This window comes from Aphelocoma coerulescens, chromosome 1A, assembly GCF_041296385.1.
Source record: "Aphelocoma coerulescens isolate FSJ_1873_10779 chromosome 1A, UR_Acoe_1.0, whole genome shotgun sequence".
Taxonomy (NCBI): domain Eukaryota; kingdom Metazoa; phylum Chordata; class Aves; order Passeriformes; family Corvidae; genus Aphelocoma; species Aphelocoma coerulescens.
In genome coordinates this window covers 75445571-75473318 of record NC_091014.1, presented here as the reverse complement: position 1 = coordinate 75473318, position 27748 = coordinate 75445571, and the positions used below count along the sequence as shown (strand labels likewise).

General features: G+C 41.8%; 1 protein-coding gene across 3 annotated transcripts in view; it reads left to right on the top strand.

Moving 5' to 3' along the window:
* Positions 1-4227: 4227 nt before the first annotated feature.
* AEBP2 (AE binding protein 2) overlaps positions 4228-27748 on the top strand; it is a 41380-nt gene continuing 17859 nt past the window's right edge. For all 3 annotated transcript variants that reach the window (XM_069003534.1, XM_069003532.1, XM_069003531.1), the window contains exons 1-3: positions 4228-4922; positions 22341-22548; positions 25566-25673. In XM_069003534.1, the coding sequence (XP_068859635.1) occupies positions 4258-4922; positions 22341-22548; positions 25566-25673 (981 nt within the window). In that variant the 5' untranslated portion in view covers positions 4228-4257. The remainder of the gene's footprint in view (positions 4923-22340; positions 22549-25565; positions 25674-27748) is intronic.

Here is a 27748-nt window from a genome sequence, read left to right as displayed (position 1 = left end):
TGAAGCAATGAGAGATCGTAGCCTCTTCCTTCAGACCTTGAATTTGGATGGGGAAGGGTGGGGCAGAAAGAAAGGAAGGGTGCAGTTTCCAGAGGCTGCTGAGCAGGCAGAATTCTGAGCAAGGTGAGTCATGAGGTGCAGGCAGCAGGAATTTCCTGCACTGCTTAAGACATACATGGGGAGGCAGGGGTTGGAGAAGGGAGCTCAGTGACCAGATGCTTGGCTTTACAGAATCTCCCCTGGTATCCTAGCAAGTGTAAGACTGGATGTCACCTTTCCTGTGCCTCAGGCCTGTTTAATTTTTCTTCTCTCTTTATAGGCCTTTCTTGCTGTTTTGAAGTGTTTTGCTTGCATACTGTATATCACAGTATAGGTATAATGTAATGCTGATCAAAACCTCAACAAACCTGCCTTACACATGTAAGATCTTCTGGTGATCTCACCTAAGTGACCCTCAAGAAAACCCCACAAAACAGCCAAATTGTTGTGAATCAAGAAAAGAAGAAACTACTTCTTTGGAGTGTACTTGTTACTGATCCTGCTGTCAGTGTGAATGCCCTGCACCCTGGTGTTCCTGAGGTAAGAGAATAAAATCTTAATTTCTTCTCCCTGCTCTGCTGTGTCTACAACTTGTTTGGTTTTGCACTAATGGTCCGGCTTGGAATCTTTGCCTGTGAACAGCATCCTTGTTTATCTACTGGCTTTTAAAAAAATTTATTATTTTGTACTTGGTTGATTCCTCAACACAAATGTCTGAGTTTTAAAGCATCGTTGTAAGGTGATCATTCCAAGCTAGACTGAGCATATCAGAAACCCTTTGTGTGAACGACAGAGTAACATCCATCGGCAAAGCCCAAGTGAACGATGTGTTTCTTCTCCAAATGATTTCCTAACAGGAATCTCCTCCTTTGAGCTTTTATCAGACAATTCAAATGTAAATGATTTAGACGCTTTTGCAAGTTGTAGAATCACCTGTTCTCTGACAGATCTCCTCTTTCAAGAGGTTTGAAACGTCAAAAAACCTCGGAGAAAAAGGAAATCTTGGCTTCGGTAAGCTGTGTGGGTTTGTACAGAGAAAGCTCAGTGAGCAATAATCATTGCTGCTTGCACTTGATTAGGACTTTTATTACACCACTCAAGGGCCGAGCCTGGACGCAGAATTTTGTGTGTTTGAAAACCTGAGAGCAGGACACTAAGAGATTATCACAGAGATTTTCTTTGATGACTGCCTGCTGCACTAGTGACCCCTTTGGTACTGCGCGCTTGCTTAAATGCCAAGTGATTTCCATTAGGCAACAGAAACGTCCTGAGGTTTCCTTCCCTGACCCCCTTTGAATACACAAATTACCTAATGAGCTGGCGTCTCTACCGCCCTGCTTAGGAGAGTGGAAAGTGGGAGGTCGAATCCGTGCCAAACACAAGGAGCCTTTGCGTGCACACACCTCCTCAAGGAACCCAGAGAGACTTGGGGAAAAAAAAAGACTGATTGCCTTGAGCACACAGCGGAGCCGATCAGGACAATTTACATTAGGGTACATAGAGTTCTTTGTGATAACTTTTCTCCCCTTTATCTCATATCCATCGTTTGTGAAAGGTGTCTTTTAACTAAGTCCCTCATACATTTTTGGTCTCTCATGACTCGATACCTCTCTGATTCTGTCCCCTGCTACAGCACAGAATTGCAGAAGGGCATCATCGGTGAGTAACAGAGACATAGGAATTATTTCAGCTACTGCCGTTTCTGGACTGAATCAAAGGGTGGGTTGTTTTCGAAACGTCACACTTCGTGTTTGAATAGACCAGCGACTGCTACACCCACCCGGGAGCCCCACACCTTCCTCAGTGGAGAGCAAAGCACAGCACACACTGATACCAGGAGGAAAGGCAGAACAGGGTACAGAGGCTCAGGGTTTGGTGCCTGTTTTGGTGGTTAGAAGACCTGCAGTACACATCTTGCACAGATGAGAAGCAGCATTGCAGCTGTTCTTGTCTTTTTTTCCCCTCTGCGTTTTTTTTAAAGCATTCTTAGCATTTCCACTTTCTAGCTGAGGCTGCCTTCTAGAAATCTGAGGGACTATCATCACTTTTTCATTGTTGTTGGTTTCCAAAATTTGCTTATGCTCCTCTGCATAAGCTCTGCAGGCTAAATATGTTATTGGTTTGTTTTCAAAGATTAATCCAATGTCGAGTCCCTCTTCTCCAACCCCCCGTTGCTGCTTCAGTGCTGTGGCTCTCTATTTTGATGCTGCTACACCACAGCTTGTTCTTGTTGCTGCTCACAACTACATCTGTTGATGGGCTGGGAGCCACCTCCAGCTATGCAAATGGAGGTTTTAGGAGCACCTTCTCCAGATTTTAATCCTACGCAGTTAACTTCTCCTGGAATCCAGGATCTCTGTGGACATGCCAGATATGCCTGCTGTGACTTGAATTGGTGATGTTCTTCCTCATGTGCAGAAGGCGCAATGTTTTTCTGGACTGAGTTGTGGTTCTGTGTTTTGTACTTTATTTTAAAACTAAACTACCACAGCTTCATGATTTTTGTTTTAAATGTGGCAAGCTCTGTAAGCGTTGGGTAAAGACTGACAGATGTAAGACATGTAAAATTCACATGGAATACCATTTTATGCTTTCAATTATCCTTCTCATCTCTCTAATAATTTGTCAAACTGCCTGATTTTATCTCTGTGTTCAGATTATACCCATCTTCCTGTTCTACTACAAATCCCCATCCTATATACTTTATAGTAAACTTTATCCCATTTTACATTATCACTAAATGACCTTAATTTTCAAACACGGTTCTGAAGGCTTCTATGTGATTGACAGGCATCCTGCTGAGATTTCACCTTTCCCCTTCCACACATCCATAGGTTTAGATTGAGTATTAGGAAGAAATTCTTCCCTGTGAGGGTGGTGAGGCCCTGGTACAGGTTGCCCAGAGCAGCTTTGGATGTCCCATCCCTGGAAGTGTTCAAGGCCAGGTTGGATGGGGCTCTGAGCAACCTGGTCTGGTGGAAAGTGTTCCTGCCCAGGGCAGGAGTTTGGAACAAGAAGATCTTTAAGGTTCCTTCCAATCCAAGCCATTCTGTGATATTTCACAGTCCCCTTTGGTCACACAGCTCTTCCCCGGGAGCCAGGAAGCCCCTTCCCTGCCAATGGGGGTTTAAGGCCAGTTTGTTCTGGTTTATTCTCTCTCCTCACTGCATAGCGCGGCCGCTTTTTTCACTCCTTTTGGTCGGTGGCGCTGGAACCCTTTCCCTGCCTCCTTTCTGCCACCGCCGCCCGTGCTGTGGCACCGCCGCCCGTGCTGTGGCAATGCTGCCCGTGCTGTGGCAATGCTGCCCGTGCTGTGGCACCGCTGCCCGTGCTGTGGCACCGCTGTCCGTGCTGTGGCAATGCTGTCCGTGCTGTGGCACCGCCGCCCGTGCTGTGGCAATGCTGCCCGTACTGTGGCAATGCTGCCCGTGCTGTGGCAATGCTGCCGCCCTGCAGCTGCTCCCGACGAGCCTCGGGTCTCCCCTTCCCGTGCGCTGCACGTCCCGCTTTGCCCGTGAGACGAACGGGGGGCTCCGGGGCTGCCCGGACCCGCAGTACCTGGTGCCCCTGGAGCTCTCCCGGTCCCGCTGCCGCTCCCTCCGCCTGAGCCACCCTGCTCCCGGCAGCGCCAGCCGGGAATGCCGATGCCCTGCTGTGGGACACGGGCGCCGCCGGGATTTGTCCAGGAGCGAGGCGGGGGAACCGGGAGCACTTCGTTCCCAGCTCCCGGCGCGTACCGCGGAAGTCTCCCCTATTCCTGGGGAGTGGGATGACGCGATTCCAGCGGGGCGCGGGGATCCCCGGGGGATTCGAACCGGGATCCCCGGGAGATTGCAGCCGGGATCCCTGGAGATTTCAGCTGGAATCCCTGGGGGATTCACGGTGGGATCCCCGGGAGCCTCATGCCGGGATCCCGTCGCCCGCCTGCCACCGCCCCTTCGCGCCGGGGGCGGCAGCAGCCGCCGCCGCTCCGCCCTCCCCGCGTCGTTTGTCCCCGGGCGCGCTCCGTAGCGCGTGCGGCGGCGGCGGCACGAGCCGGGCCCCGCCCCGCCCCTCCCCTCCCCGGTGCTGCGGGTGCGCGAGGAGGGCGAAGGCAGAAGGGGGGGGCGGCGGGAGCGCGCACCGGCCGCGCGGGCGCGCACGGGCCGCGCGCGCACGCCGCCGCCGTGCGCACGCCCGCGGCCGACCCCGCGCGCGCGGCAGCGACTCGCAGGCGCCATGGCGGCCGCTCGCTGCAGCGACATGGCGGAGCCCCAGCGGCGCCTTCCCGGGCAGGCGGCGCCCGCCGAGGAGGAGGAGGAGGCGGAGGTGGCGGCCGCGCCGGAGGTGGCGGCCGCCGGTGGGGCTGGATCCTCGTCATCGTCGCCGCCGCCGCCTTCGTCCTCGGCCGCGGCGGAGCCGGAGCCGCTGCTGCTGCTGAACGGCGAGGCGGAGAGCATGTCGGAGCCGAGCCCGGAGAGCGCCAGCCAGGCCGGGGACGGGGAGGACGAGGACGAGGAGGAGGAGGAGGAAGAGGAGGAGGAGGAGGAGGAGGGCGGCGAGGAGGAGGAGAGCAGCCTGGTGGGCAGCAGCAGCAGCAGCACGAGCAGCGGCTGCTGCAGCGACGAGACCCGCTCGCCGAGCCCCGGCGGCGGCAGCGAGGCCGACGCCAAGGAGGAGCCCAAGGGCCCCCGGGGCAGCCAGGAGGACGGGCCGGGCCGCGGCGGCGGCGGGGGCGGCAGCAGCTCCAGCAGCGTGTCCAGCGGCGGCGACGAGGGATACGGCACCGGCCCCGGCACGGGCGGCGGCAGCAGCTGCGGCAGCGCCACGTCGGGGGGCCGGCGGGGCAGCCTGGAGATGTCCTCGGACGGGGAGCCCCTCAGCCGCATGGACTCGGAGGACAGGTCAGTGTCCGGCGCCCTTCCCCGGGCAGAGCGGGGCGTCCCGGGGGCGCTGCCGGGCCGCCTCCCCGCCTCGGCAGCCTCCGCTCCCCGGGCGCCGCCCCGCTCCCGGCCGCGGGGGTGTCACGGCAGCCACAGGTTTCTCCGGCCAACTTGTGCCGGGCCCCCGCCCCTGCTCCTCGGGCCCCCCCGGCAGCCCGGCCCTAGCTGGGGAGGAGGGGGCGCTCCCCGGCTCCGGCCGTCGCCGATCCGTGCGAGCCCCGAGCCGGCCCCGCCGGGCGCTGCCTCCTCCTCCGGGGGCCTCTTTCCTCGAAGCTGCGGATTTTTCTCACATGGGGCTTTCGGGGTTCTTCGGGGTTCTGTCTTGCGCCAGCGCGCAGGTGGGGTGTACTAAAGCTTCGGGATGAGAAATGCGTCTGTGGATGCGATTTTACCTGCGCCCGCAACAGGGTCTCTGCTCCAGAGGGAGAAAACCGAGTGAAAACCTCTCAAAACATGAGGGGAAAAATCGAGTTTACTAAAATAAAAAGGAGACCAGCCTTTCCTGCATTACGTGTGCGCAAGTAATAATCACGCACAGTGTGAAGTGAGGCTCGGTATTTGGAGGCTCAGAGTCATCCTTGAATGAGTTCTGTAATTGTGAATTACAGAATCTGTAAAGATGAGTTCTTGAGCTTTTGTATGTTAAAGCTACACATTTCATTTTAGCAAGAGTCTATCTCGATTCTGGTGGAAAGGCACAACGGAATTCTTCTCACACATGGTTGAATTCTACCATTCAGGTCTGTTTCAGCCTAGTAAGTCAAGCATTTCAAAGAACGTGGTTTATGTAGTAGCTCTCTTGGCTGTTGTATGCAACAGTTTACTTGAAAAACTGAAAATAGGAGGGAAAACTGACATAGAAACAGTGTGGAAGTGCTGTATGCCCCTGACTAATTAGTCCTTTCAAGTTAAGAAACTTGTGCAGTTTTTCTATATGTTTAGCAGAAAAAGTATCAGACTTTCCTGCTAGAGCTACAGTTAAGTAACAATTAGAATTTTATTTGTATTTTCTTAAGATAGTTTTACTGTTAAGTGTGGAGAATTATGTAGTTTGGTCCAGAAATGTACTTTGAATATATGGTAGATCAAAATCTTTGTAACTGTACAAATACCTGTATTTCAGAATGAAAATGGGGCATGACTAGACCTAACCTCGAAGATTAAAACCAGCCCAGCAAACCCCTTGTGAGTCAGTTCCCCAAAACCATGTAATTGGCCTAATAAGAAGACAGAAAAAAATTTAGGTCTTTGGTTTCCATCAGACTTTTGAGACTCACAGAAGTCACATTTTCTCTCTTCTAAACTTATGCAAGTGGAAAGGGGGTGTGGATGTTGGGGTTTGTTTGTTTATAGGTTTTGTTCGTTTTTTGCTTTTTTCAAAAGCTTTTATGTGAAATTGAGTAAGTATGGGAGTAGACTTCTGCAAAAACACCAGGTACATAAAGGAGCTTTAAGATAACAGTTTCTTGTTTTTCATAGAGTGAAAGTCTAAATCTAATCCTGATCTTATCCAAGTGCGTGTCTGGGTTGAGGAAATAACAGAAATAACTTGCAGGGGTTTTCTGGAAGTAGCGTCATTCTGCCTTGCCTGTGCACTCCAGAGCTGGTTGCTACTTTCTTTCTCTGTCATTGTTCTCCTGGTCCTCTTGCTGTATATGGTTAAATCCATGTGTGTGGATCCTTGCTCCTTCCCTGTACCACCAGTACAGACTCTTGCTGAAGTGGGACTCTTTGTGTTTAGTGGTTTAAATAAGGACTGTGCTTTGTTTTTAATCTCTGCAAAGTTTTATCTTGACCTGCCAGGATGAAAACTTGGGGTGTTGAGAGAGCATTTTGTGCTGTAATTCCAAGGCCTGCTTGTTGAGTTGGTAGGAGAAGAGCAGTGCTGCCAAGAGTGCCGTTTGTTATTCCTGGTGATGGAAAATTTCATTTGGTGTGTGCTCTTTGCTGCAGCATGTTAGAATACTTTATTATTTTTGTCACATGTAGTCCAGCAAGTTGCTTGCTTGACATTGTGTTCCAGATGATTGCTGCTGCTTGGAAGGCAGCCACAGCATAATCCTGTGCCTTTTAGATGATCAGGCAGACAAGCAGAGAGAGTGTGGCAAAAGGTAGGGGATGTGCTGAAGAGTTAGAGTGCGTAAGTTGGAATGGTGAAATACCAGGGAAGAGCTGGAAACAGTTTAGACTTAAGGGTGGAGGTACAGGTATATAATAATATAATGAAATCTTGAAAGACTTAATCATTCATTGATTTGGTCACCTCTGAATTAAAATGTAAGAGAATGATACGTGATCTATTTAGTGTTGTTTTATATGGAATAGTTTATTGTACAGTACTTCATGACCTTTGCTGACTCCCTGTGTCTCCAAAGTCCTGAGGAACTCGGTGTCTGACTCTTAGTGTGTTGTAAATTAAGATTCCCTGGGGAGGGAAGAGAGAGAAAAGGGAAGAGATGGAACCAACAGGCTTGGCTTTACAGTCCCTGGGTTTAGGCGGAGGAAGCTGGTGGAAGAGTGTACTTGGTAAAGACTCTCCTGCTGTCAGCAGGTTTGGTAAAATTCAGATCATGCCCCTGGGCTTGGGATTTTTTTTCTTGTTTCGTCTTTAGAAAATTTGAATGAATAAAAGGGTGTGGTAAGAGGGCCTGAATTCCATGAGTGATCAAATTCCCATTTCCCTTTGTATGTGCTTTAACATCCTCCACATTGTGTTATCTCTGATTTTTCCTTTAGTGATATCAAATAGAAATGAAGCAGATGAAATCTTGCATATGGTCAAAATAGAGCTACTGTTCAGCAACTTCTATTTTTAACATTTTATTGTATTTTGAGAGTATCCGCTGATAGAATAAAAAATTGGTAGGAAATTTGTAAGTATTTATAACAACATAAGAAATAAATATAGAGATGACTATCAATGCCCTGAAATTAAGGTGGATTTTAACCCTCCATTTCCATGCACACAGATAGACTTTGTACTTAGTTACAACATGCTTGTCTTCCCTCCCAAAAACCCCAGAAAGGGAAAAGCAAACCCCAGACTGATGCCTTGGATAAATAACCAGGTGGCATTTTTAGCTCAGCAGGAGAGTTTGGTGTGATAACTCTAGGACTGACAGGTATCTCGTTGATCTGTAGTAGTTCTATTTTTTCCCTGGGAATTGTGCTAAGTTCCCACTACTATGCAGGAGTTTGTCTACAACTTCGTGAGCAAGCTCAGATCAGCTGGCTGAGTAATAATAGTCTGCATTCAAGCCTAGTGATCAGCTGGATTTACAGTTAGAACAAAGACTATTATCAGCACGTGAATGCTGCTCATTTTCTTGTGCCTTTCCCTAACTTGAGACCTGTGCTGAAAGGATGGATGTGTTCCTCCAGAGTCCTCTGGAGCTGCTAGTCTTGGTGCAATGCTGGGAAACATTTGACAGGACTTGAAAAGAAAAACTAATGGTTCAGTTAACTATAAACACTGAAGCTGGACCTAAGCGAATGCATGGATTTGGGTATAAAACAGCTGAGCTGCGTGCAGTGGAGATGCATCTGCAGCTCACTGGTGCTGTTATTGCTGAATTATGATATTTTCTTACAAACACTTAGTTTACTGAAATAATTTAAATATTGTTTACTGGAACACTTATTATGGAAGTATATTTAAATCTGAAATAGTTTCATCATCAGATTTTGTTTGATTTAGAAAGCAGTGGTAGGTCTTGCAGTTTTAAGAAGTTGTTGAGCAGAAATTTGAGTAGTAAATCTGTATGAAGAGTTTTTTTGTTCACCCTTGTGAATTTGTCTTGTGTCTTCATTCTGTCATCTATAAGTTACCCCTGATTTACTGTTCTTACATTATCTTTACCCTTCCTAGCAGTTTATCCTTTGCTCCCTCCTCCTCCTGACTAGGCAGGGAGCATGGCAAAGGTACATTTAAGCTGCAGGATCAGCTGTTTTGCTGAGTGATCTGCGAGTGCTGACTGATGTGCTGGTAGGCCAAGTGTAACAGGTTGTATTTGGACCTATGTAGTAATCTTTCCCTTAGGCACAGAACTAATTAATGTCCATCTTATTCACAGGCAAATTTCATATAACTTGTAATGCTTTGTTTTGTTTGTTTGGTTTGGTTTTTTATTTGGGTTTTGGGGGGGGGGCAGATAACCTTTCATGTTTTTTGTTATTCACCAAATCAGTTACTGAGAGGCCGTGACTCAAAGAATACTCAGTAATACTCAATGACAATTTGAGTTCTTAACGACATAAGACTTGCAAAATACTTGTAGAAATGGTATTATTCTGTTCCTATTTAATACATGAGCAGCTTTGAAAACACATTTCAGATAAGTTTTTCAGTAGTAAACTTTTTGGTGCTTCAGATTGTGAAGTTTTTTCATTTTTCTGAGTGAAATGACAATGTGGAACTAATGGGTTGAAAGATAAGAGGTTTAGACATGAAAATTCCAGGCTCTAGTCTGAGTTTTTAAAAATCTCATGTAAAATGAAGGTCTTGTCAACCTTTAAGATGTATGCTGATTTTAAAATATTAGTTTTAATTATAATCTTTATTTTATCTAGCTTTTAAACTCTTTTATCTCTTTTTTAAACTCTTGAAAAGAACTTTCAAGATTGACTTGGCAGTGGCACGTGAGTTGTATGAGTGACATTTATGAAGGCAGAACAATAAATTTGAAATATAATCCGGAGGACATGTGGTACTAATAGGTGTGTTTCATGGATCCATGTGACCAGATTAAAAAGTGCTTCAGGCCTCTCTTTGCTGCGCAGTCTCACTTGTTCCTATGCAGGAAGTGAAGAATCATTCATTAGGGCTTAGGGCAAGGTGGTGAAGTCGTTAAATTTTTTTTTCAGTGTATGTAATATTGCCATGTCACAGTGAGCTATACAGAAGTTTACCCGAGTTTCAGAAATTCTGCTGAAAACTGTATTTGCAGTATTTCTAACTGTATTTATTGTTGCTGTAGTTACTTGCTTTCAAATTGCAAAATAAACCCCTTGTTTCTGTAATGGTTATGTTCAGGCCTTTCTGGCACGAGAGAAAATAGCTTTTGATGGGAAGACAAAACAGCCCAGATATTTTGTATGGTGAGTATCTTTATTACTAAAGCTGTTGGTTGGTATAATTGAGTGGTTAACATGAGGTCTTTTTGTGAACTAGATGAAAGAGCTTGGTATAATGAGCTGTTATAGTTATTGTAGTAAGATGTAAATATACTTCATAGAATTTGAGAAAAACATTTTCCTATTCAGTGTAAGACAGAAATAGTTTTGCTTTTATGTTGGACTTGTACGTCCACACCGGTCTGTGTGCATTTTGTGTAAGTTTGTGACATCATCAAGTCTGGTAACTTCTAAATACAGGGTTTGATAGGTGGGTTTTTTCAGGGAATTTCCTAGGCTGTAGTGGAAAAAAACTGTCTTGGTTTTTCTTTTTTTTTCTTCTTTTTTTTCTTTTTCTTTTTCTTTTTCTTTTTCTTTTTCTTTTTCTTTTTCTTTTTCTTTTTCTTTTTCTTTTTCTTTTTCTTTTTCTTTTTCTTTTTCTTTTTCTTTTTCTTTTTCTTTTTCTTTTTCCTTTCCCTGTTTCACTTTCCAGTGAAGTTAAACAGGGTGTTAAGTGCAGCCTGAACAGCCATTTGGCAGAGATGTGACATCATGCATTTCTGGAGCTGGTCACAAAAAAACCTAACTTTGATTAGATGATGCAGTGGAGATGTTCTGCCATACCACCCTTGCTCAGTTCTTTCCACACTCTTCTAGTACATTTCATCTATTTACATATTTTTTAAAAAACTCCACCCAGCTGAAGAAGAATGATTGGGGAATGAGCAGCATGGAGAGCTGGCATGGAAGTCAGCAGTATGGAAATACACCTAGAACCCATTGCCTTGGGGTGGTTGTAGAGCAGTCTGTTGTTGGCTGGGAAAGTGGTGCATGGCATAGAAGGGAGATGAAAAGCAGATGGAGCTTTTGAGACAGGAATAGAGGTTTCTGGCAAGGGGATGATGTGAGATACACACTGAAAACTTCTGGGACGATAGGGAATGAGGTATGTCTAATAGCCTGAGGGAAAAAAGAGAACTTAACCCAAAGAAAGTGAAAAATTGGTCTCTGCTGTAAAGTAGCCAAGTAATTGCAGGGAGTCCTTGAAACAGGTGGGAATGTAATCTTCAGTTAAGTTGTGGAGGAGACAGGAACAGAAGAGGGGAAGGAACTTCTTTGTATGAACAGTGAGTTTTATCCACTCTCCCAGTTGCTATTAAAAAAACATGATGGTATGACTTGCAAAAATACAAAGTGGTAATTCTATAAGATTCCCTGAGGTAGAGATTTCTTTGGTTATCTATCCATGTAGCTGATTCTTTTTTATAACTTTGTATGCATTCTGTCTGGGGTTGTTCATTTAAATATGAACATGCTCAAAAATACATGGTTTAGAAAATGAAATATAAATATTCCATGTTATACTTGCTGTTTATCACTGGGTTTGTGATATGCTAAGACAGTGATTACAATTGCGGTTTTGCAGCATTCAAAACCAACAACGAATTGGGAAAAAATTTTGAAGCCTCTTGAGATGCTGAAGTACTTTTTTTTTCCCCCTTAACCATGGTAAAATGCAAAAGCAAGAAAGACCTGGGATTTCTTTTCCCATATCTAATTTTCTTCTCTATACTAGAATTTACATTCTTAAATAAATTTTGCTGAACTTCTGTTGCTAATGTTTAACGGATACTTTCTTTCTCTGATAGAGGTTACTTAAGGTATATGCCAAGATATTTGATGGAGAAAAGCAAAAGATTTCTTATGATCTTGAAAGTACTGTTGTCATCCTGATGCACTATAAAGGAGTGCTGTAATTCAAACAGCTTGTGTAATGTCAGAGGGAGAAAACTGCACCTTGGTTGTTTGAGTTGAGACTTGTAAAATACTTACTGTTGGCTCATACAGTGGTATTATAATTTATTAAATATGCCTAAATAAGAATCTAGAATAATGGATGTCCACTTACTATTAGTGTCATTCCATGTAGCATTTTGTATAAATTATTAGCTCCCCTGTGAAATTGCGGTAAAGTCCTTATTTTGATCATTTTAGTTTATTGTGCTGTAGTAATGACTTAGATTCCAAATGAAAAAAAAAATCTTAAAAGTGCAAAGAAAATATTTTCGATATATGCAAACAGAGAAGTGGAAATATTTTTTTTTCCTTTGAAATAAAACTCCTTTTGGTGTGTCTTTAAGTAGACTTCCTTAGGCTGACTTGAATGCTAAATTATAGCTTAGACAATTGGTACAAGTAGAAGTTAATTCAGTGTCCAGCAGAACAGGGGTCAAACCTTAATTTAGGACCTTTCTATTATGAATTAAGTCAGTTAGTGGAGTTGTACTTGGCTGGTTTCCTTGCTTTTGATGCCTGGTTAATACTTGAAGGAGCAAGTATTCACTGAGGTACAAATAGCAAGGCTGATACTTCATACAGTGCTATCCTAGCTGTGTATTTTTTTCTGTATTAAGTTGAATTTAACATGATGATAACTAAAACTGTAAGGATTTTTTGTTTCTCCTCTGTGAGTTTGCATCTTTCTTTGGTCATTTTGTCTTCCGCTTGTTTTCTGTGTTTTGTGTTCTGGGGTGAGGGGAGGTATCCTGAGGTTGGGAGAATGGGAGGGTAATACCTACAGCAGATGAAATTTCCTTGACACCATGCCTGAAGGCTGATACCTTCCAGTGCTGATAACACAACTTCAGAGTGGTTATGGTTCTCAGAATGGGAAGCACTGTTAAAAAAAAAAGTTATTTCTGGTCATTCTTTAGTGAGTGTTTTTCTTCTCTGCTTCTCCTATGCTGTGCTAGTAAACACACTCTTTTATCAGTAAAGACTGAAAATTGTAAACCACTTGTTGCTGTTCTCCAACTTTTCAGGGAGATTATAAAGTTGAAGATAACATGGTTCCCAGAAATGAAAGGCAGTTTTATTTGTATCTTTAAGGCAGAATCAAGTACAGTTTCTTGATTTGTGTAATCCTTTTGCAGAATGTCGTCTTTGTGCTGTCATATCGCAAGGCATGTATGTTTAACCTGCTCTATTTTTGCACTGCTCCTCGGATATTTTGGCATTCTGAGTTTCCTCATTGCGTTCCAGTTGCTTTGTATGCTACACATCCTGTGATAGTCTGGGTTTGTGTTATGCAAGTATTATGAGCCCAGATATTCTAGGGCTAATAATCTAAATAATCAAAGTAAGTGATCCGGGAGAGTGCAAACAGCTCTAGAGGTGGTGAATCATAACACACTTTCTCAGTCTTGTTTTGTTTCCTGTGCCTGTTTGTTATTTTAAGTTCCTTCGATTTCTCTATCTCAAAGAGCTTTCCTATCTTCCCTAGTCTTATATTATCAGGCTGAAGTGTTTGCAGTGTTGTTCCCTTTTCTAGGTATTTATACCTTATCTAGACGTAGCTTTACTCTAAAATAAGCTGCTGCTTCAAAAAGAATTTTAAAACAAGGTTTTAATGTTACCACTTGCCACTCCATATAAAATTCTTTCCCCTATTTTATTTTTCACTGTGTTGCCTTCTTAGTAGTTATATAACTATACATATATTCAATAAAGAATTTTGCGGTCTTGTTTTTAAGATTGATTTATGAACACTTTGTGAGTCTTGTTCATCTTGAGAAGGTTTTGTTAGAGTAACTTAATCAGTGTAAAGCGTAGATTTGATAGGTGTGATTTCCAGAAAAATGCTTAAGTGATTCAGAAGCACAAGTGCTTCCAAGTGAGTGGGTGCTTTCTTCAATCATGCAGTCCTGGAAATGATGATCTTTTTTTCTTTATGTAGCCTTAATGATGCTTTTACTTATTTTTGCCTATCCTGTTTTGCCTTCCTTGCCTTGGAAGAGCTGTGGAGACAGTTGTGTTGTCTGTCTGCTGTGGGGGTCTTGGTGGATGTAATGTGCCAGAGCAGGTGTGAACAGAAGGTGCTGCCTTCGAAACACAGTGGTGGACTTCCACTTCATGTAGTCCTGGCTTATTTTTTTTGATCCAGGTATTCTGATTTCTTGTTGCCACATGCTTGCTCTTTGGCAGCCATTTAGTGTTCTGCATTCTCTTCTTGTTATGTCTTTTTTTTTTTTTCATGGTGGTTTATCCACATACACTATTTTTTTCTTACTGGTGGTATGTTTTCCTGAACTCAGAAACTGATCATTACCAGTTATGAAATTATTTTGGATGCTTTCTATTTAAAGTAAAGACAAATAGTTTTCTCAGCAAAATCAGCAGAAAAACCCCCTCAGATACGCAGGTAGCTGAAGTTGCTTTCTGTCTCCTTTGAAACTTCTATCTGGGTTGGTTACTGGTTCGATGAAAAGAAACTGTAACAGCTCTAAAGCATAATGGTATTTTCATGCCACGATCAAACTACATCCATTAAAATAAGACTGTTTTGCTTGTGAAACATAAATGTTTGGTTTGGGGAATTAAACTGATAAATTACTGAAATTTAGTTGGAGGCGTTTATCTGTTACCAAGACAAATGCATCATAAAATACCAAATTTACCTAAGATAGGCAGAGGAATAAAAAAAATCAGGAAAATCTCAGACTTTCCTGCTCTGTTGCTGACTTACGGTGACTGCTTATGTTTTGTGAGCTCTGTTTTTCTTAGGACCTGTTTTAATCTTACTTTTAAATTGGCATGACCGTTTGGAGAACATAAAGCAAAAAGATTAACTGAAACCTCCTTGGCCACCCGTGTAGAGGTGTTTTGAGCCCTGCATTTTATTGCATACTGGTACCCCCATGCAGATGTTCGGATTGTAACTTCAGAAAGAGCTTGGCAGTAAAGTTGGCTTAATACTCGTTGAATGTCAGCAAAAATTAAACCTTAGTACAAAAACATAGGAATTTATTCTTCCTCTGCTTTTGTTTGGGAGCCAGTAGATCAATTTCTGTTACTAATCTGTTGAATCCATGGCTCCCATGTTTGGAATTGATGGAGATATTATAAAGTAGGACAGGTGGAAGAGCTTCCTCTCGATGGTAGCTGAGGGTTTGATAATTTTCAAGTTTTGTGAGGATTTATCTTTGTTTGATCTTTGATTGCATTAGGAAGTAGTGAGCTCAAATTGATTTGAATTTGGTGGTGTTGAAAAGCTGTTGTGGAACTTGTCCACTGGCCAGAGCTGCACACCACAGTTTTCCACCTCTTATCTTGGAAAATAATAGGAGTAATGGGGAAATTGTGAAGTTTTTATTTTCGCTCTCAAGTTTTCCTAGTGAAATGAAAACATTGAGGTGCTGGGGGATGTCACTAAGCATGTCATTATTTTTTTCTTTCAATGTTTCTGTTTTGACTTGCTGTTTGTAATTGAATGATTGCAGTTGGTGCTGTTTGTTTTCTTTTGGGATTAGTACCTAGTTGTGATTTAGTCTTCCAGGTGATAAAAGCTTTCTGTTGATTTCTAGCTTTTAACCCTTGAAGTTGTTATGAAATGTGACTGACTGTCATTTACAGTGTTCCCTTTATTCTGAGGTTGTTTTATCTGACTGTAACATTCATTTTTCTTTCTTAAGCTTCCTTCATGGATTAGACTAATGTAGCTGCAACTGTAAGGGGAAATGACAGAGTATTTCACTGACCAGTGAAAGGCAAAGAAACTAGCAGGCTATGTATTTGTGTTTGGTTTGGTTTTTTTTAATCCTTAGCCTGTTTACTTACTTCCAGTAAGGTTTGTAGCATTTGGTTTCGGAGGCAATCTGCTGATTTGATGTTTTGTGGCTGGATTATCACTGTGTATTTCAGAAGAAACTGTTCTCAAAACTTGGAGTAGTGCAGTGTGCAGCTTGATGGCTGTTCAGTAGTGTTGGTTTCAGCGACCCTGCAGTGTGTGTTTGCTGAAATTGCTGTTAGTTTTTAATTTGGTGCTTTCCAAGATGAGGCTTTTCCGTATAGGCTCTGTCAGGATCGTTCGGTGTTAGCTGAATTCAGCTGGGTCCTTTGGTTCCCTCCTGAACTGAACATCTGGGCACTGGGAGCTGGGCGCTCTCGGTGGAGGTGCTCTAACCCTGAAATGAGCTCCTGTTGATCAGACTGAAGGGCTGCTTGTTGACCCTCGAGGGCACGGTATAAGGCCCATCTGTTAGGGCTGAATTTTGCCTGAGGGAAGGTTACTTCAGTTAAGGTCTACAGGGAGTATGTTTAGCAGACATTAAAAGTATAATAGCAGATTGATTGGGCTTTTGTGCATGTGTTCAGTGCCTGGCTCTGCTCTCGATTCAAGTGGACAGTTGCTAATGGGATTTTGTGGAAACTAAAAATGAAATTATGTTGCTATTCTTTCAGGGTTTTTGGTGATATTCCTTCTAGACTCTTACTCTCTGTTGTTCTGAAAGATTAACGAAATCAGGGAAAGAATAAATTTTGGGCATTTCATTCATTAAATTCAATAGAAGGTATTACTTGCAGTAGTAAAGAAAACAATCTCCTTGGAGAGCCAAGTGTATGTCAGCAGTGATGTGCAATATACCATTTTATTTAATGCATTAAATAATAGTCTCATTATAGTTTTATGCACATCTAAATGTACACAGAAATTAGTGCCCAGATGTAAAATATGAGGTTTAAAATTTGTATATTTTAAATTGTGAATAAGTTGGATTTCTTTTTCTTCCTTATAGAAAATATCCATATTTACACAACTCCAACAGTGGCTTAATTTTGCTCAGATCTTTAAAGGAAAAGAATAATCCAGAATTTAAAGTGCTTGAAAAATGTTTTTTGTTTTCTATGAAGTGAAAAGGACTGGCAGCTTCTTACAAGATTTTTGGTATTATTTTTTTGTTTCATGATTGTTTTTAAATTAGGGCTTGAACTAAATTTAACCAGCTAGACGCATTTGATTGTGCAGGTACTAACCTTTTAACATGAAAGTGCTGCTAAAAATACCTTAATCTACTTGATAATGAAGATTGTATTATTTCTAGCCACAGGTAAAACAAGTACAGGTAAAAATAAGACCTGAAACAATGCATCTGAGGTAATGAGTCCTCTAAGCTTGCATGGTTTTGCTTAATGAACACATTTTAAATGTCAGTATCATTTCAAAGCTGTTGATGTCTTGGTAGAGGGAAAACTTGTAGGAGGAGAGAAAAATGTCTGACCCCTCTGAGAAGATTCTGTGTTTTCAGTTCTACTTTGCTGCACTTGGCAGACACTGCCAGTGTTTGTAGACTTGGTGAAATGAGGTGTGGGTTTAGTACGGCATTTCAGAAAGGCATTCAGTTCTTGCCTCTAGACCTGTGATTTTTATGTCAAGTTGATTCAGGTGCTCGATTAGGATGAAAATAGGGACAACTTAAGCTCGAAGGCTATGGTGTGCCTGCTGTAACAGTTCTAAATTTTAGTAATTAGTCAGTCTTTTGAATGGTGCTTCTTAAAAACTGCTATTGTGTATGCAGGCTCTCTCCAGCAGTGACTGTTTTTGATGCTCTATTGTTCGATATGACCCCTGAGCTGAACTCTCTGAAACTCAAATGTCTAATGTTCTTCATCAGGCCATGGTCTATAGATCCATTACAATGGAGCTGGAGCCTGCCTACAGCTTGGGAGCAAACCCAGACCTGTCTGTCACTGGCAAGAGGGGAGTGCCACAAGCGCTTCAGTTCTGCTCGTGTCATTCTGCTTTGATAGTGGCAGGCAGGCTTTAGACAGATCGCCTGCCTACGAGAAAGGGACTTAGCAAAAGGCAGAAAAACTTGCTTTAACTTAGCTAGCTAAAAGTCTGTTTCAATGTCTTTGTTCTATTACCAGAATGTCTGTGGTTTTCTTACTTTGTTTTCTCCTCTTATGCACATTATTACTTTCCCACTCGTAGGTTTTGTGCATTTTGGGTGAGAAAGCAGAAGGATGTCATTTCCATTACTACCTTCCCTTTGTTAAGGAACCTTTCCCTCTTTAAGATCATCCCAAGCAGACAGAAAGTCGTACTGGATTGAAAATCCCCAATCATAGACTGAAAGATACACAGGCACTTTCTCTGTAGTCCAGCCCTTCTTTGGCTGAGTGTTAGCACACATCTTATTTGCTTGTGTGACCTGTCCCCACACCCTTTCTGAAATTCTGAGAAACAAAAAAGTGGATGAATTGGCAGCTCCAACAGACACAGTGTTGCAGTTAAGTCTTCACAGGCTTGGCAGCAGCCACAGCTCTGACTGTAAAACTTATCTTTCTGCTTCATCTCGAAATGGGCAGGTCAAGAGACCGCCCAAGTCAGTGTCTTTGATGTTACATATACTACAGACTATTCTCTGAAAAGCTTCCTGATATTTTCTCAGTGTATGAAAGATGAGAGAAAACTACACACACTTGAGCAGTACTGGGCACTGGTCTTTCACAGATTCTCTTTGCAGCCTTTACCTCTTTAGTGACGAACAGAACTTCCTAAGTGAGACAGAAACTAATTCTAGGTTTCTTAATACTGGGAGGCACCTGATCATCTGAAATACGCTGGTTCTGGAGATAGAGAAGAGGAAATAAAAAAATGTATGTTACATTTTTATTTAACAGATTGTTAGTAGAGGAGGAATGTGCCAGGGCACTGAGTTTCTTGCATTAGACTCTACCAAGAATCTATCAAAAAAGTCCATCCAAAGGCAGTGATGTCTTGTTGTGTGACTCCTGGTCATTTTGTTTTATAGACAATTGAGTTATTTCTCTTTTAGGTTCTGTTATAGCAATACTTGTCTGTGCTCTTTAATGTCCTAGCCAAAGTTCTTCAAACTAGAAGGAAGGAGGGCATTTTGTCTTAAATACCAAGCTGTTATTGCTCAACTGGATTTGAGTTATATTTTTTCCCATTTTTAGACAGGATTTTGAATAGCTTATAGAATCATAGTCCAGTGTAGCACTTCATTTTCAATTTCCAAATTCGATATGCTACTACGTGGTTTAAGTGCTATGGGCAGCCTTTTTTTTTATTCCAGTTCCTCTAGTAGAAAATTTTGATACCGTGTTAATCTGTTAGCCCTTAGCAAACACTTAGGCTATTAAACCCAAACTCAGCAAACATTTAAACAATAATAGCTAAATTAGCTTGCCAAGTGTTATTGGTTTCTTATATCATTAATAACTCTACTTCTCACAATAGCTTTTGCTGGGATCAGTTAACTTTTACATATTTTTCTCCAAAACAAGTAGGATAGCTTATAAAAAACCTCAAAGCCAAAGCATTTGCATTCCTTAGGCTGTAAAATTAGAGACCTGTGATTTTGTGTCAAGGTATGTTGCACTGCACTTGCAATGTGAACTAAACTCCCATGCTTTGGGTTGATCATTTTCAGGGTTTTTTTTAGTCTCTTCTTAGAGGAATTAAGCAGATTTTCATGCCTGTGAAACAGAGAAACCACACATACACACACACCTGCGTGAGGGTGCGCTTCTCCCCTGCCCCAAAATGCTTTCACAGAACTTGTTCAGGGTTACGTTTTCTCATTGCTTTCCCACTTAAAACCAGACTGTAAATCCAAGGAACTGTATTGAGTACCCCTCATACTCTGCCCTGTGGTCACCAGCACCGCTCCTCTCAGTCAGAAGTTTGCTTTTACTGTTTGTGGGGTGTGTGAGAATGGATCTAATGCTGTCTGTGGGTGCAGAAATTCGTACTGAGAGTAAATAGCTTTGAAGCTTGAACTCCTCCTGAAAGTATTTGGGAAGCAGTTTCCTTTGGTAGCTGTCAGCTGTGAGAAGGGCAGGGTTATTTATCGACCTGGGTTGGTGTGAGGCAGCTGTTGCACGAGCGCTGTATGTGCAGTGCTTTGCCATCCTTGGCTAAGCAGCTTCCTGTCGGGACCACTGATCCGTGTAACAGCACTGTCTGTGGCAGAAGTGGTTGGGCTTTGTGCCATTTTGTGTGTCCAAACCTACTTACAAGTGTGATTTTGAGAAAACTGTATTTGGATAGCTTAAACCAAGGGGGAGGCGAGGCAGTGGCACAAGTAACTGTAATTAATTACTCAATTTTCCTATCATCCTGTTGGTAAATTTTGCTTTCACAGTGCAGTTTTACAGACTTCATTTTTGGGAATAATTTTTGGCCTAGGCATCAGTTGAGGAAGGAGGAGATGTCAGTCCCATAATTGCATCTATTGTGAGCCTGGCACAGTGGAAAAATTAGGATTACTTGCAACAGGTTTTGCATGTAAGGCTTCTGACAATTTCCTACAGGGATCCTAAAACGCTGTTACAGTATGTAGTAGTTAGTGGCTGTTAATGCTGTTGGGGCTGGGAGATTCAGCTCAGGGCCAGTGGAATTTTTTTTTATTTGGTAGTGACAGATTGGGAGGTTGTATGTCATAAAAGGAATCAAGATTACTGGGAGGGAAGGGAGACATGGGGAGGGATCGTGGAAAGCTCTATGTATTCAGAGTGTAGAAAAGGGAAGAAAATAAAAATAATGGACACATGGAAATATGTTGTGCAGCAGCAAATAGCTTGTATGACTTCCATGGGTAGGAGCTGTGCCTTCTAAATTGATAGACCTTGTTTGAAATTGGGAGGGGGGTGGAAGAAAGGCATGTGGTGTTTGTGTAGCATTTAGGAAGTGTGTATTTGATATACCTTCATTAAAGCAGAAAGCTGTTGAAAAGGTCTCTAAAACTTTCTTTTTAACTTGGAAGACAAAGGCCTAAGAATAGGTGGTCAATTCTAATATCTGGTGGAGGCAAATGAGTTGGAAGAAGATTTTAAGGGGTCTGTGCTTGGGATATGTTACGTTGCTGGCATATCTTGAAATAAGAGTTTGCTCATGAAACCAAGTCACTCAGGGTGGTTAAAACTAAGGCTTAACTGGGAGCATTGCTAAAGGGAATCTGTTATTTAGACTAAGGCAAGTCACTTTTTATTGATAAATGTAGTGGTGAGTGCATGGTGGGTGAGAATGGGAAATCTAAACAAAGCAAATATCTGATTATTTTAAAATCTATCACAGAGAAAACCTGCTAGCACAGTAGTGATTAAAAAAGATACAGGTAATGTGAGAAATAACTAGTAGAGACTTCTACAACAGAAGAGCAAACATGCTAATTGTATCTTCAGATATTGACTAATGGTGTTGTTTTTCATTCATCTCAGTGTGTAATAGAACAATACTGGGCATGTAGACAGTGATGGTAAAAATAAGGAACAGCACCTGTACCTTAAAGGCAGAATGGTTTAGAATATCCCAGTTACACACATACTGGAGAGGATCTGGTGGAGGCTCTCCAAGGTGGTTAGGGTGCTGAAGCAGATGTAGTACACAGAGAAGCTCTGTGCATGTGTTGTTCAGTTTTGGGAGGAGGAGGGCAGGGTTTTTCTGTGTTCAGTGATCTGATAGGGAGGTTTTACAATAGAGGAGGCAGAGTCATCTCAACCCTGCAGCTGCCAAGGATGAGAGACAAGAGACAGAAGTTGCAACACTGGAAATTCTGATGAGATGTTGGGAAACTTCCCCCCTCTCCCACAATAAGGTTAGTCAGCCATTGAGAAAATTGTTCAGAAAGGTAGCAGAAGTCCCAGCCTTTGAACACACCCATTAACAACTCCACTGGACAAGACCAGAGGCAATCTGATCTCACTCGTTCCTGTTTAAGCAGATTTGACCGCCTGGTCTTTTGAGGTTCTGTCAAAGATGAGCTGTTCTGTAATGCTGTGGCTTTGTGGAAGAGAAAAACATAAAGGCCCTCAAGGCAACCGAGCAGGTTAACAAGATTAAAAAGGGTGTATCAGTAGCTGTTTAATGAGGAAGAGCATCCATCTCTGTACTTTTTGCTTATATATGGAAAGAGCATACTCTCTGCAAGTTTTTTTCTGATCCATTTGATGCTTGTCTGTGTATCTGCCAAGGTGCAGAGCAGAAAGGCTGATGCAAGTGACCCCTGCTGGCCACAGATTTCCTTTGCTGATTGATTCTGGCTTCTCTGGAAAACGTTTTGAAAAACGAAAACAAAAAGGATTAGTTTAGACCATGCACATGATGGACACTATGCTGGGGCCGTGTGGAATACCTTAAACCTTATGTAGAATTGAAGTGCTGTATTTTTTTTAAGGCTCTAGTGTTGGCAGGGGATGCTGGGCTCAATATATTGAGGATTTTTCATTCCTCCCTTTTGTTCCCAGTGTCCAGAAGTTACACTGTTGAGTAATAGTAGCTGTTTCCTAACTGTACGTTTATTAATAAAGTGATGAACCACAATAAATAATAAATTTGTGTAAGATTTTCTTTTCAACCTGTCTAAATATATCTGAAACAAAAGAGCTACAGTTTTTATTTGATCTGTTAACATGCAACAAATACGAACTTTGTTTTAGTTTTGGGGTTTTTTTGTCTTGCAGCATAAGCAGCACTATCATGGATGTAGACAGCACAATTTCCAGTGGACGTTCCACTCCAGTCATGATGAATGGACAGGGAGTTCCTGCCTCCTCTGCCAAAAGCATTGCCTATAACTGTTGTTGGGATCACTGCCACGCCTGCTTCAGCTCCAGCCCGGATCTGGCGGATCACATTCGCTCCATACATGTGGATGGTCAGCGAGGAGGGGTTGGTGTTACTTTTGGGTTTTCCCTCTTTCTTATTTGCCAATATTTTGCTCTTGAATGACAGTAGCAAATTTTCTGTTTCAAAATACCAGCTTTGTAACTAGTGGCAGCAGATTTAGTGGCCTTACTTTAAGAATGTAGTCAATTCTTTTCAGTAAATTACTTGAGACTACCAGAGTTTTGATAGTGTCTTGACTTCTCAACATCCTGAAGTTGTTGGTGTATCTTTAAATGCTTACACTTGGAATTGATTTTCTTAAAACTCTTGTGTACATGTTCCTGCATGTGAACGCAGGTGAAGTCACATCTTAATTACTGTTACCAGTGGAGTCTCACTACAGGTAAAATATATCCAGAATGTATAATAGGGAAGATGTAAGACTGACTCAAGAGTACAAAGTCTTAACAAAACAGCTCTCTGTGTAATACTGATGGCAAGTTTACCTTCTGTATAATTACATCTAATTGTTTTTTTTTAAAATTGAGTTGCATATATAAGCATGTAAATTCCAGTCTAATCCCTGGTCAAATGATAATTGGTCTCAATTTTAATGTTTAAAAGCACCTTCCAGTAGAGTAATTTCAATTCTGTACTTAACTGCTTGCCGTCTTCAAGATCCCAGATTATCTCTGATGCCTGGAATATATCATATAAACTACCTTTACATCCAGCACAAGCAATCTGCCTGCCTTAGGCACTGTATGTTGCAGGTCTTCAATTTCTGGGAGAGATAATATCAGTTCTTGAAGTAGAATAGTTGTTATCTTTTGACTTTTTGTTCTATCACTTCTTCAGAAGAAAAATATTACACTGTTACACTTTATCTTCAATGAAAAAGAAACTTAAAATGCTAATTTGCATTACTTTAAATAATTTATTATGTAAATGTGTCACTGAGACAGCTGTGACTCTGGCTGTATTTAGCTAATATTTTTTGGCATGATTGAACTTTTCAGCTTCATATTTGATGGCTTTTTTCAGTCCAGTATCTAAGCAGAATCATCCATCCAGTGTAGTGGCTTTTTAGCCATCCATGAGATGATTTCTGAGTTCTGTCCACAGGTGTACAAAAGTGTTACATGAAACCTGGATGAAACAATGAAATGAATAAGGTGTGTTTGGATCTTTGTTATCCCATCCATGACTCCTTTACATTTCTTAAAAGGGCCTGGAAGGGGCTTTTATTCTGTATTTATTTCTTGTCACTTATATTTCATGTGACATGATTTGTGGTTATTTTTATTTAGAAAATGTTGGACTGTATTTGTATATTTGAAAGAGGAGGTTGTTGGAAGCACAAAATGTCTAATAACTGTTGCATTCAGTTCACACTTCTGAATCCCTCTACTGGAGTCAGTATATTTTTTGAGAATTTCCAGCGTGGTGATGTGGAAGGGGGATGGATCCTGGTGGGTTTGTTTCAGGGATTTGTCTGCCACCTGCCGGTGAGGTGTTTTAAGTGTGTTGGAAATTGTGTTGGGATTTTGATGGGATTTCAAATCTTACTTAACTACAATGACTCTAAATTTGAAGAAAAGTGGGGCTTAGTAGTTACTTATTGAGAATGGAAGGGAATAGGATTAACATCCTTGCATGGTAAAATGTATTTTTTCCAGCTAATACCGAGGTCATGGCTCCAGTCCAAACCAGATACATCCATGAAGAGCCTGGGAAACTTTTTGACAAAACAGTTTTGCTTCTGAAAGATGTTATTTCAGAAATATTTTGGGTTCAGCTTTTTTGACAGGGATTCCCAAGAAGCCTTGCCTGGACTTCTGGTGGGTGGTTGCAAACCCAAGCCCTTGTATTTCCACCGTCTGTAACTTCGCAGTAACACACCTTTGCCAAGTGCCCTGCAGTCTGCAGTTGCTGATGGAAGTGCTGGGACACTTACGGAGCTGTTGCAGAGCCAGGAATCTCAGAAGTTCCAATTCTGTGGCTTTGGGGGATCTCAGAGCTGAGGAGTGGCAGACCCCAAAGGTTTAGGGGCTTGGGCCTTGTGTCAGTAGGTCTGGATCAGTCACACAGACACTGAGGGGTTTCCAGCTTTGTCCGAGTAAGGCTGGGTTATGTATCTATTATACAGCAAGAGTGTAGAACTCCCGTGGCTGCTTTTTCATTTTGAAAATACAATCTTTTGAAGGCTGAGGGGTTTTATTCTCCAAAAGAGAACAAGAAACTCAAATCCAATTAGTTTCCTGCAATTCTGAGAACCTGTATTATGGACAGTGCTGTTCCTGGGAACTTTATTTTGCTGCGACAAATTAGGGCTTTACCTCCCTTCACACACAGACCTGTTGAGGAAATTCTAATGAAAGGCAAGTTCATTGAGCTTTTTTATTCCCTCAGTTACAGATAAACACAATGAGAGGAGAGAGAAAAGCAGCATGAGTAAGTTCTGCTCGCCTTAATGCACTATTGTGCATGTGATTGTTCTGTACACTGGAATCACAAAACACCCATAGATTTTCAGTCCTATGAGAAATGGTAGCTTCCTTCATCAGGAATTGAATATAAGGCCCTAACTAGAGTTATCTGGTATTCCAGAGTACAAAACTCCAGTATATGAACAACTGCATTGCAAGTAACAGTTTTTACTTTTTCCTGCTCAAGGAATAAAATTAATTGCTTATGAGAGTAAATTATTTTATTTCTATAACTACTGCCCAGAAAATGCAAATTTATAATTTAAAAATGATCTGTCTCCTTATCTGGTGGATACAGATACTGAGTGCAAACCCAAATACAGCAGATCCTGTTGCTCTCGATTGTGTTTATCTGCAGGAGCATCTGTCTGTTGATACTTTATTACAGTGACCTCTTTTTATTGAATACTTGGGGTTGTAATTATTTTTTCCTTGGTGAGATATGAGAAGTGTGTTTCAAAATAAATGGTTATTGTTCAGAATTCTTTGAAGTGTTGTGAATGTTGTGAAAAAAGTCTTCTTTGCTAATGTGATTTTTTTATTTACTGTTTTCTCTGACTTGTGTAACTTACCACATTTTTACTCTATTAGGTGTTTGTTTGCTTGTGGAAAGGTTGCAAAGTATATAACACACCTTCAACAAGTCAAAGTTGGTTGCAGAGGCATATGCTGACACACAGTGGGGACAAACCTTTCAAGGTAAGGTTCATTGTAGCATACATCATCTCTTATTTTTAGAAAAATTCTCTTTATTTTTCCTAAAACAGTATGTCAGTTGAAAAATACCATCACAGGAGGATTTCTTAAAAAGTGAGCTGAGCTTTCTTCTTTGCAGTAATAGTGCCCAAAGGTCCTGTTCTTTTATGAAAGCAGGTGAAGAAACTTGTTGCTTCTCTATCCCTGTTTCTTTTAATCTCTAAATGGCAGGGAGTGTAAAACTGGACAGTGCTAAAGTTCAGGGGGTTTGTGCATTTTCCAGTTCAGCTGCTTACAGTGTAACAGTGAGATATGTCCTCTCATACTTCACACTTGCACGTTAAATTTTGGATCATGTCTGATGGTGCACATTCTGCGCTTGAGTAAGAGCTGCTTTTGTTAAATTCAGTAGAAGCACTGTCAGTGACTATTTATGGTTCACTTCTCTGAAAAGAATAAGGAAGTCAGGAATGCAGGACCATTGAGCAGACTGTATTTCCTGCACAGTATTTTCTAACTTTCTCTTTCTTTCTCCCCTTAATCTGTACCTGCAATTCTAGGTATAGTAGTGTTTATCATTCCCATATCCACCAATCCGTTATTAATGAGTTGCTTCATCCTCTTATGGATACAGTTGGGGCAGTTCATAGCTGTCAGTCCTGGATCACTCGATGGTAAGTCCCACCCACACTACTTTAGACTGAAGTTCTTCCATGTAGGATATGGAAATGAAATAGGGTTTGGGTTTTTTTTTTTAAGTTTAGGTAGAATTTTATACCTCCTTCTCCCCTACTCCCCAACCCCACCAAGTTTTAGTCCCTGTCTTCCTTCACTTTCTCCTCAGGTAATATCTTCCACTTTCTAAAAATTTTATTTAAGGCAGCTTTATTTCTAAAAATACTTTTCTTTTACAGTGGTGTCTTTCCGTAGTTACATTTCCTATATAGGTTTTATTAGTAGATATGACAGAAAACAAAACAAAATTAAACTCAAAACCGAGAAAGTAAAAATAGTGCATTTCATCGCACGTGAAAAAGATTTTTTTTTAATAAACAGATTTTTTTTTTTTCCATACTGAACTGTGTAGTTTAGACTGGAAATTTCTGACTCTCAGAATAAGTAACCACAGGAAAATGGGGTCTGAGGTTATCGTACCCTGTGCTGAAAGGAATGAGTTTAGCATGCTCTTGGAAGGATAGCATAAGGATGGTAGATGCCTGCAAGTTTTCAGATATGGTTGTTCCAGGAACTGATCTAATCTTAAATCCTAATCTCTGATTAATAATAAAAAAAATAATCATAACAGTAGTAGTAGTAGCAATAGTAGTAGTAAAGAAAGCAACCACCAGTTACCAGAGGAAACTTGTACCTTAGGTTTTCTCTATTTTGAAATTAAATATTTTGTCTACCTCAAAGTATAATGGCAAGCTTTGTTCTTGGATGAAAGTCTTTTAATAGCTTAATCTGTATTCTTATTTGGTCTAGATCAAAGAAACTCAGTTTTAGAGACATTGGGTTGGAGAGGTGGGCATAGCTCCGAAACTCCAGCAGTACTTTTGACTCTGTCAGGGTTACTTAGCAAAGGCAGTTTCAGTTGGTATCCTAGGTTTTTTTGGCTAGGCTGGTTAAAGCTAGAGCCCTAAAATTATCAACAGTTGTTTATGATAATAATCATCTTGTGTTCAATATCTGTTGTTCCACCAGCTGATTTGTGTACTTTCTGGTTATACTGAGGGAGAGAACAAAACATTCAAGGGTTGCAGTAGTTAATCATCCTGCCTCAATGTGTGTCACTGCAGCATTTTTTCCTACTGTTGTCTTGAGTCCCTCTGTTTGTTTTTTACCCCTGTATTTCTCAATCAGTTCCTGGGAGCTTTGAATGGAGGATAATTGTGGTCTGAGTAGAATTTTGTAACATCTTTTGTTCCCCTGTCATTTATGCTGAGATCAGCTTCAGGGCTCACATGAGGTAGCCAATAATGAGAGTGTCTGTAATGGCAATCTATTAATTAACTGTCTCCTTTTCTTCATTTGCTGCTTCTTTTTTTAATGCTAACTTTAGAAATCCACTCTCTGAT